This window comes from Monodelphis domestica, chromosome 6 (assembly GCF_027887165.1).
Source record: "Monodelphis domestica isolate mMonDom1 chromosome 6, mMonDom1.pri, whole genome shotgun sequence".
Classification (NCBI taxonomy): Eukaryota; Metazoa; Chordata; class Mammalia; order Didelphimorphia; family Didelphidae; genus Monodelphis; species Monodelphis domestica.
In genome coordinates this window covers 22141387-22152691 of record NC_077232.1, presented here as the reverse complement: position 1 = coordinate 22152691, position 11305 = coordinate 22141387, and the positions used below count along the sequence as shown (strand labels likewise).

The 11305-nt window shown below is 34.5% G+C and overlaps 1 protein-coding gene across 1 annotated transcript; it reads left to right on the top strand.

Moving 5' to 3' along the window:
* The first annotated feature begins 8692 nt into the window (after positions 1-8692).
* On the top strand, positions 8693-9625 carry LOC100023702 (olfactory receptor 5M3-like). Its single transcript, XM_001375135.3, has one exon. It carries the CDS (start codon positions 8693-8695, stop codon positions 9623-9625), a length of 933 nt encoding a protein of 310 aa, XP_001375172.3.
* The last annotated feature ends 1680 nt before the right edge of the window (positions 9626-11305 follow it).

The following is an 11305-nucleotide window of genomic DNA, read 5'->3' as shown; positions in this document are numbered from 1 at the left end:
AGTGAAAATAAAAATTTATTTAAAAAAAAAACAACCTTTGATTTCATTGCTACAGGCAATTCTGGCACAAAAATTCCCTTCAACCAATGACCAAGAGTTCCTACATAATTAGTGCATTTTCTGTCACCTTTAGAAATTAGTTGATTTTGACCACTGCTGGTGGCACATTGAATAAAGCGATAGACCTGTATATTGGAAGATATATATTCAAATCAAGCCTCAAATACTTAGGAACTCTATGATCTTGGGTAAGTCACAAATGTTCCTTAGTTTCCTCTTTTGTAAAAAGAGGATAATGATATCATCTACCATCCAAGTATAAGGATATTAGAAAATAAGTCTTGTTATAATAGTTTAAAGTTAAGAAGTAGAGACGCTGACTTGAGAAAGAATTGGAGTTTCAAGCAGAGCTGAGACACAGTATCAATTTCAAATGTTGATGGTTTTAATGGTTTTTCTGTGACAGTTACTCTCTCCTGGGTGTGGCATCTGATCTCTGACTATTGGAAGAGTCACTCACAGAGAGTCTATCTTTGAGAGTTTGGATGAGGTAACATATCCCCCCCCCCCCCCCTCTCTCCTGCTGAGGCAGAAGGAAAGGAGGGAAAGATATTAAGGAATTAAGTGTTTTCCTTTCCCGGGAAACACTAGTGACTATTTATTTTGTTTTTATAGATTATTTTTACTCTGAGAAGACCAAAGAAAAATCAGGTTGTTGGTTTGGACTCTGAGTTTGCTAAGGTTCAGAGTCTTAACTTGATTCTTGTTGAGACTCAAGCAGTAGCCTTTGTTATTTTTATAACTTGGAGGTGAATTTAAGAATTATGAGGATAATATTGTTAGTTTATTTGGAATAGTAAAATTTTGGGTTAGTCAGATCAGGAAGGATAAATGTAGCCTGTGAAAACAGGAGAAGCATTTCTTTGCAAAACGAGGGAGTTTTATTTGGGTAAAGTTAGAATTCCTTTTATAATTATATTTTCAATAATTATTTTATTTTTTGTAATGAGTCTCTTTAGCATCCTTGTGCCTGGCCCTGAATCAAAGTTCATTCATGAGTTTCACTTCACTGATATAAATTGAGGTTCCTTTGTGAATGCAGCAAGCAGAATGTCTGAAATCAGTTTATAATCAATAATCAATTCATTGTTCATTATTTTGACAGTTTCTGCCTTTTATTTTTACACAGGACAATTATGAGGATAAAATAAGGATATTTGTTATGAGAATAAGATGAGATAATATCAATAACTCTTTTTATAATATAATATTATATAATATCAATAACTCTAGTTTATGATGATGATGATGATGCTTTTGATTAGATTGTAAAATTCTAAAAGTAGGAACTGCCTTTTACCTCTTTTGTATGCCCCTGGCACTTAGCACAATGCCTGGCACATAATAGGTCCTCAATAAATGTATAATAATGGGTTCATAGATCAACATAACATAACTATATGTGCCTTAAGCATTGTTTGAATCCATGTGTTCCTGAATCCAAGACCAGTAGTTTATTCACTAAGTGACTATCTTTTTTATCTATACAGAACTCTTTAATTTCTGGAGAACTTCACATATAAGAAACCTGTGTAATGTAAAGTCTTATTATCTCTATTTTACAGAAGCAGATTCAAGGAAGGCAAGGTAATGTGCCTAGGGTGAATGAATGATTTTTCTGTTATATGGCAGGTTAAAAGCATTTTTTTAGTCAAATGACTAACTAATCCCAGGATGAAAATTAATCATAATTTGAATGTTGCAAAAAAATAAATTCCCAAATTTAAGGTACTTTTTTAAAACTATGATTCAGATTATTATTTTCATCTTAGAGGGAACTTCCCTATAGAATATTTCAGGAAGCATCATTTTAATTGCCTCTGCAAATTTCCTGATGAAAGTCCCCTGTGAAATGGTCTCCAAACAGACAGTTGAGAGTTATAAACCCTTCTGCATCATCCACTTCCCATTCAGGGCATCGGTGATGCTGCCACGTACACTTATTTCTCACAGGTAGGTTTCAAAATTTAGTGAGACTTTAGAAATTCAGTAGAAGAATCCAAAGAGTCTATCTCTTTCATTCTGTATGGAGAAGAAACATCCCCAATCAGTAGTTTCCAAATTGTGAATAGGGGTATAGGTGAAAGAGGAATGAAGGAATATAAAGGGTTAATCATGTGAATTAATTTGTACATAGGACAGACTAATGCATAGGGATATGTTGCTTGATTATTTGATTTTCCATTTTGAAAACAGTCATAGAATGCATTTTTGGAAGGCAGAGATTCTTATTTAATCATGTATCTTGTCTAATCATGTATTATCTCTACCAGAAGAATTATGAAGAACTCGACTGATAAATTCTTTGCTATTTCATGTTTTTCATGTTTAGGCCAGATGGAATATATTTATTATCATTCATTTTAACTTAAAGCTTTAGAGTCTGTCAAAATGTAAAAAAAAAATGTGTTTCCCTTGAACGAGTCTTTTATTTAGGAATGGTGGTTGAAAGGCTCAAATGAAATAATAAATATGAAAAATGCTTTACAAATCTTAAAATTCTATGCAAATGCTAGCAATTGTTATTATTACCATCGTCTTCACTATCATTATTATTGGGGATGATGATGTTCTTATTTTTCAGATGAGGAAACCATGGCGTAAAGAACAAGTTAAATAACATTCCCAAAGTAATGCACCTAGTGTCAGAGCCAGGATTAAAATCATAATCATTCATGATCCCTGTCCTCTGCTATTTTCATCCTTATAATTTCTCAATTTTTTCATTTTATCTTTTCTTATCTCTCACCTCCACTTCCAATTCTCCTTTCTCCTTCTTTATATTCTTTTATGCCATATAACTATTTACTTAAGTAATTGGGCATATTTAATGGAAAGAAGAGAAGGCATAGGTTGTGAGCAAATGGTGGAAATGGTTGACTAATACCTGGAAATAAACATTTGAAATTCTGCCATTCACAAATATATATACACACACACATATATATATATATACATATATATGTATATATATTCATTTTTCTTGTATCTCAAATGCAGCAGTGGAATAATAAATGAAGGAAACATTGTCATGAAAATATACTTTATGTAGAGCAAGAAAATGTTGGTTCAAATCCTAGTGCTGACACTAACTACCCATGTAACTGTTAGCACATGAATTAATCTTATTTTTTATCTGGGCTATGTCTAGAGGAGTCCAAGATCTAAGATTCCTTTCATCTGTAAAATCTCACAATTTGATGATCCTGTGTTTTAAGGAGTGATATACTATTTTAACTTTTAGAAAACTTCCTATTAATTAAAGTTGCTGCTTGGAGAGGTGAATTAAATATTAGTAAAAATTTTCAAAATATGTCTGACTGATTACATTGAGGCATGTTTTAGAGAGTATTATCATGCAGATATCCCTTTGACCAAATACCTCTGAGGCATCTAACCCTGCAATTTTCCAGTTTTGTGATTCAGAGGAATATAGGCCTCAGAGAGAAAATAAATATGGTCTAGGATTGAGGAAGAGTTAAGAAATCAAAGAATGAAAGAGAGAAAGAAAAGGTAGTCTATGATACTATAGCTTTTAAAAAAATATTTGAAAGGACTTTTTTAAAAGGAGGAAGCCAACTTTTTCACTGTGGTGTCAGTTTAGACCAAAAGAATGGATATTTTGGGAAGATAAATTTCATCTCAGTAAAAGGAAGAATTTCCCACAAATAACTTTTGACAATGAAACAGACTGACTCATTGAGTAACTAGTAAATGTAAAAATCAAATTCATAATTATGTACAAGGAAGAGGCATATCTTAATTTGTGATTTTCTTGTTCAGTTGTTTTCCTGTTGTATTTGAATCTTCATTACCTATTTGGTGTTTACTTGGCAAAGTAAAGCCACTGGAGTGGTTTGCTACTTCCTTCTTCAGCTCATTTTACACATGAGAAACTGAGGCAAACAGTTTGTATGACTTGCCCAGGGTCATACAACTAATAAATGTCTGAGGCTAGATTTGAACTTATGAAGATGAGTCTTCCTGATTCTAGACTTGCACACTATCCACTGAGCCATTTATATACCAGAATTTATGATGAAATAATGCTCAATTTGGAGACTACTAAAGAAGTAGGAAAAAAAATTATGCATTTTTCTTAAAATTAACTATTTTAGGTGGCAGCTGGGTTGCTCAGTGGATTGAGAGTCAGGCCTAGAGACAGGAGGCCCTAGGTTCAAATTTGGCCTCAGACACTTCCCAGCTGGGTGACCCTGGGCAAGTCACTTAACCCCCATTGCCTAGTCCTTACTACTCTTCTGCCTTGGAGCCAATACACAGTATTGACTTCAAGTCGGAAGGTAAGGGTTTAAAAAAATTAATGATTTTAGTGATTGCAAATTCAGCATATCAATATTATCAGTGCTCACTCAAAAACTACAATGATCGTAGTTTAGGTAAAGTTGAAAGAAACATGGAGTCATAGAGAGACACAGACAGAAGACAGATAAAGTGAGACTGAATTTATTTTAGGAAGTTTTTACATTTATTAAACGCTTACGATGTGTCAATGTACCATGCAATGTACTAAGTTCTGAGATCACAAATCTAAGCTAACAATAAGAAGATTACTTTAAGATTTTACATTGTTATGGAAGAAGATAACATTTAAGAGAGGAACTAGAGAAGGGCAAAGCAGGGAATAATTAAGGGAGATGATCCCCATCCAAAAACAAGCTAATACATTAGGTAAAGGAGTATAAAGTGATCTCATAGCTGAGGAAAGTGACTCTTACCTTGAGTCCTACCCAAATGGTGGTACCATGGAGGTGGCTATCAATCAGGAGAGTAAGGCAACAAGGCAAGGAAACCATCAAATAGAACTTCAGGGAGATATGAGTAAATCCAAGAGCTCAGTGTCCTGGATTCTAGAGGAAATAATCCTGCTGCCTCTGCCCCAGTCACATAATAAATACTCCTAGAGTTCAACAAAATCGATCTGAGCTCAAGGGGATATAACAAACAAAGCATCAACTTTGACTACAAGGTTTGCAACATCTAAAAATATTATAAATATTTTTTAAATTTATAATTATAATGTTCCTTTCAAAAGCATGTGATTGATAAGCCAGAGGATGATAATAATAAATTTAATATGGCAAGAAGCATCTGTGAGAGGGAGGCAGCATGGTATATAATACATAGAAATCTGACCTTTGGGTCAGTAAGTTGCAAGTTCAAGTCCTAACCCTTCCACATACTGTGGAAATCCACAGGTGTGACCTCTAGCAAAATAGTTGCAAAGGAGTTTAATTACTCAATGCCACCAAGTACCTCTAAGACTATGTTACAAAATAATTGTTAGTTGACATTGGTGGAAGGGGTTTCCCCATAATTTCCAAATTGTGATCTGTGATAACAGATTGAGACAAAGAAACCCATAAAAGATATATAGAAAGAAACATAATTTCATAGTGGGAATTCAAACTGTGAGCCATGATGTTTAAAATCTAAATAAGAGTTGTGGGCTTTTTTCCCTTCTCTCTTAGTGACTTTATATCACTGGAGATCAGGTCTGATGCTCCACTGATGGGCTCTTTGCCTACGCTATCTTGTCATCTTTATTAGGAATAGGTAGATGCTTCAATGAATAGAGTGCTGGGCACACAGTCAAGAAGCCCTGAAGTCACATCAAACTTCAGACCTTTCTTATTTGTGTGATCTTGAACAAATCAATTTACTTCTGTGGGCCTCAAATTTCTTATCAATGACATGAGGGGGACTTTTAAGTCTCATCAGCTCTAAATCATTGATCTTATGAGTTTCTTTGGTTGACAAACTAAAGAAAAACAAACAGAAAGCACAGTTTTTCCCACCCCTCCAAAGAACTTTAATTTTAGAGGATCTTTCGTACACTTAATGGTCAATAGAACCCAAGTTTAAAGAATTATGTACTAAATTTATCTCTGTAACCTAAATTGGGTAAGCAAAAATTCCCTCCCAAAAATTAACTGAAAATATTTATAATTTTAATGAGAGAAAAAAAACCTAGATTTTGAATCAAAGCATCTGCAAGTAAATACTTTACCATTCTATATATCAGTTTCCTGAAATGTACAACTAGAGGTTTAGACTAGGTGATTGCTGAGTGACAGAGACTAACCAAGTTTGGGGTCTAAGAAATTAGGCAAAGGTCCAAACTTTGGAAATAATATTCTATGTCTAAGGACAAAGATTGGGATGTGAATATCTCCCCTATCCCAGCAGACTAAATAGCTTAGGAAGTGGCACACATGGTTGGAAAAACAATCTTGTGAAAGAATATGTTTTTGTACCCATTTAACCATGAACTTGCTGAACCCCAAATGTTCTCACGCTCCCCCCTCCTTCATTCTTGTGTTTTTTTTTTCCTTTATAAACTCGTGCCCTATTCAATAAACTTTACTGCAGTAGTAATCAGCTCTGCAGTCCTTCTGATCCCAAAAGATTCTTATCTCTCTGGACTTTTATTTCTTGCTCCTACCAAAGGGACCCTTGGCCCCTGGTCTGAGCCTTTGGGGCTCCTATTCTCCTCCCTTTAGGCTCTAACAGCTGAGGTTCTTTATACTTCTAGGTGCTATGATCTTGTATCCAAAAAGCATATGATGATTATCAATGTCCAAGAAAGGAATAGGATATCTCACTCATCTTTGACTTCATAGTACTTTACACAATAAACTTGTATTGCATGAGCAAATGAATGAATGGTAGACGGGAGAAATATCCCATTGCAGAGATGATTCTAGACACTCAATTTTACATTTTATAATAATTCAATATATCTCTGAATAATTATAACTTATGCTGAATTAACTAGATTTCAGAGTGCACGGAGTGCCTGGTCTAGAGTGAGCAGAGATATTATCTAATTGCATGATCCTCAGTATGTCACTAGCCCTCAATCTGCCTCAGTTTCCTCAGAGTAGAATGGCAATAACAATAGCACTTATCTCTTGGGGTTGTTGTGAAGATGAAATGAGATATTTACAAAATGCTCACCACAGTGCCTTGAACATAGTACATTCATAGTATGCACTTAAAACATGATTCTTTCATTTCCTCCCCATCTGCACTGATGTTTCTGAAGACCTTAACTCAGTGTCATCACAAAAGAGGTGCTTCATTTTTCTGGGGATTAAATTGACAACCAGATCAGTGAAGAGATTTGCCCTGAACCAAAATTCCAACCTTGCACTCCAGATTACTCATCTGTTACTTACTGTATCACATATGAAGAACACCAGTGGTACTCTTCAGGGTCAGAAGGATATGCACTTAAGTTATTTTGATAAAAACGGCACCAAGGCGGTTCTGAGACTAACAGTCTATTATAACCAGGACTCTTGGCTCAGAATACAACAATCACTTCTGGAACAAATGATTTATTTCAAGCTGACTAAGATAATTTCTAACTTCTCAAAGTTATGATGCCACTAAAAAGGATAATAAGATATTTACCTTCTGGGGAAAATGAGCCTCAAAGATAGAGATAGTGTGTTGTGACAGCAAGAGCACTGTATTTAGAGTCACGCAATGAATGTGGATTTATATACTAGTTCTGCCGTTTCCTAGAAGGAGAACAGTGGAAAAGCAGCTTAAATCCTCTACACCTCATTTTCACGATCTATTTAAATAAGGAAAGTTTTAGCTTTGGTCATCTCTAATTTCCCACCCTACTCCAAATATAACTGTTAAGTTATTATGCAAAAACACAATAAAGAAATGGATGCTATCTTCCAAACATCAGTGTAACATACCCAAGTGACACTTGAATTATAGAGGCCATAATCTAACAGGAAACTTATTTCCCCAAAAGGAAGTACTAAAAACAGCATACAAAAGTTACAGGGGTAAATTCAGCCTTCTTGTCAAAAGAAAAACAAATAATTCCCTAAAAATAGATAAAGATTGGAGCTGTAACTTTTTTTAAATAAAGGAATTCTAACAATGCCAATCAGCACTTTCTTTGTAACTTATAGTCCTAGACAGTTGTCTAGATAACTGAGAGGTTACTTGGCTTGCCCATTATAGCATGTGCTGGAATTAGGTACTGAACCCTCTTCTTCTTGGTTCTATGGCCATATTTCTATCTACTATCACACTGCTCATCAACACAATATCAAGTGTCCACAAGTGGAAAGTTCTGATTCTAGAAATAGTAGATTCTTCCTCCATCGACACCTTCAAGTAAAGGTTGAATAATCAACTGAAGTGGAATTCAGGGAAATCCTTTCTCAGGCATGTCTGAGTCTATATATTTACTTAGAAGTCTTCCAACAGTGCTTCTGTAATTTTTCAGATTTGCCAGTTTTCTTTCTGCATTCCTAGCATGGAGAATATCTGGAAAGTCAAGAGAGACAATTGCTTTGTTCATGAAACAGAAAGAAGGCCAGGGTACCTAGATCAAAGAGTTCTTCATGATGCTTGTAGTAAATTATAAATATGCTAAGATTTTTAGGACTGTAAGTGAAAAAAAGGGAGATTGTGGGTGAGCAGTAACAGGGAAAAATGTTGCATCAGTGGCATTAAGAGAAATCAATTAGAAAAAGTTAATAGAAAGAAAAACTAAAAGCTTGGTTATTATTGATTAATCCTCTTTATCTTATTGGGAAGGACAGATTCATTCATCTTCACCTGGGTCTGAACTGAGAAAATGCTCAATTTCACTGATGTGACCGAATTCATTCTTTTGGGATTGACCAATCGTTGGGAATTACAGGTGCTCTTCTTCATTGTTTTTTTAATTGTCTACATTATTACCCTTATTGGTAACATAGGCATGATTATATTAATCAGAATCAGTCCCCAGCTCAGCAGCCCCATGTATTTTTTCCTTAGCCATCTTTCTTTTGCAGATGTGTGGTTCTCCTCCAATGTCACTCCAAAAATGTTGGAAAATTTGTTATCTGAAACTAAAACAATTTCCTATGCAGGTTGCCTAGTGCAATGTTTTTTCTTCATCTTCTTGGTTCATGTGGAAGTGTTCATCCTGGCAGTGATGGCTTTTGATCGTTATATGGCAATTGGAAATCCATTGCTCTATGGAAGCAAGATGTCAAGAAATGTCTGTATGGGACTTATCTCTTTTCCTTACCTCTATGGTTTCTTTATTAGTCTGATCTCTACTCTGTGGACCTATGGCTTATACTTCTGTGGAAACATTGAGATCAACCACTTCTATTGTGCTGATCCACCACTCATCAAAATGGCCTGTGCTGGGACTCACATTAAAGAATACACCATGCGTACACTTGCTGGCCTTAACTTCTCATACTCTCTGTCTGTCATTTTTGTCTCATATATATTCATTCTTATAGCCATCATACGGATGCGATCAGCAGAAGGGAGGCGGAAAGCCTTCTCCACCTGTGGGTCTCATTTGACTGCTGTAATCATTTTTTATGGTACTCTGTTCTTCATGTATCTCCGGACACCCACAGAGGAGTCAGTAGAGCAAGGGAAAATGGTGGCTGTCTTCTATACTACTGTTATCCCCATGTTGAACCCAATGATCTACAGCCTTAGAAATAAGGATGTGAAAGAGGCCATAGGCAAAGCTATAAGCAAAATATGTCAAACAACGTAAAAGACAAACATGTCATTCCACGAATTTTACAAGACATTGGCATTTAGGAAAAATCAATGCTATTACACTGTATTGAGATCCTTTATGGACAACTTAACAATAGGAAAGTTCTCACTGTATCTGGACTTGAGAGGATGACACTAAACAACTAATTTTTAAGGATTTCTACTGTAAAATAACCAAATTTTATGGAAATGAAGATGATTCTATTTTCTAACTTGTTCCATTGTATCCATTCTCATGAAGGCCCATCATAGAAATGTGTGAATTCCTGAGTTTTCTCTGCTTTTCATTTCCATTGACATCTAATTAGGACTTATAATACACTTGGACAAGTACTCTCTGGATAAATTCTGGATTATATTTCCAGAAATTAGCATAATAAATGAAAATCACCAAAAATAATGCTATCCAAAGAGTCTACTACTTGACTCTATTTATATAGCCATATCATATTTAGTGAGCCCTTTAATCTGATCCAAATAACATATATTATACTATTAAATGTTTTCTAAGGACTATAATGCTATACAAAATACTGATTTTATCTAAAATATTATGTATTGCTATTATGTAATTTCCATAATTGTTGTTATAATTATAATCCCTGCCTTATTTTTATTACATATCATTCAAAACTTAAGTTCCTTAATAAGATAAATTAATACATGACTAATATTTCAGCTTAATATGAATCGATAACTATCATAATCTCAATATGCTAACATTGTGCAGATGACTGACAACATTCTTCTCTTCTCCAAAGGATCTACAATTTTTGATTTGATATTCTCTCAGGTCCTGCACACGGCTACTCATAAATGTTTGCCATCTTGTCTACCTCATTGACTGTGTCCCATACATTTACGTTACTTTCTCTATCCAACATGCAGAGACCTGGGGAGGATGCAAGAAAATTCATTATTTTCTCTTAATAACAATGAAACATATAATCTGTTCATTTGTTGTGTCTCATTCCAGCCAGGGGTACATCTATTTTATTTTTCATCAAAAAATGTCTTCAATGATTTCCTTTATGCCATAATTCCAGTCGATTTCTTTTTTTTTTTATGATGTCTTCAAAAGTAACACAGATTTGGCAGCTGTCTAGGTCCTTTAAGATGGAGGTAAGGCACTTCTGGAGAAGCCTTGAGGCCTCCTGTTTCCTAAAATCAAGTTCAGAAGGACTAGCATCTCTCATTTGGTTCTCTCTATCTTATCATATTTGGGCACACTAAAACCCCCTCTTAAATAAATATATACAAATATATACACATGTGAATGTATACACATGTGTGCATGTATGGGTATATATGAATATAAAAGTATGTGTATATATGTTTGTGCATACATGTGCTTATATACATGTTTATGTCCCCCCAATTAAATTCTCCTTAATGAGATACACAACCATTCCAAATAGGTTGGCTTTGAGTAGACACACATACATATGTGTATTTGCATGTATGTATGTATAACTTTGTATTTTTGCATACAAATACTATATATAGAGACATATACCTTAGATACATACATACAGATAGAAAAATATAGAAATATGTATATAGAAATTTGTATACTATTCTAGGCACATATATTTATGTACATGTACAACACCAAGTATATGTGTACACAAATAGACACATATATTGCTTATATGTGGTATACACAATATACATA

Excerpts from the sequence above, each read along its gene's own strand:
- LOC100023702 (XM_001375135.3), top strand. The coding sequence starts at position 8,693 with ATGCTCAATTTCACTGATGTGACCGAATTCATTCTTTTGGGATTGACC.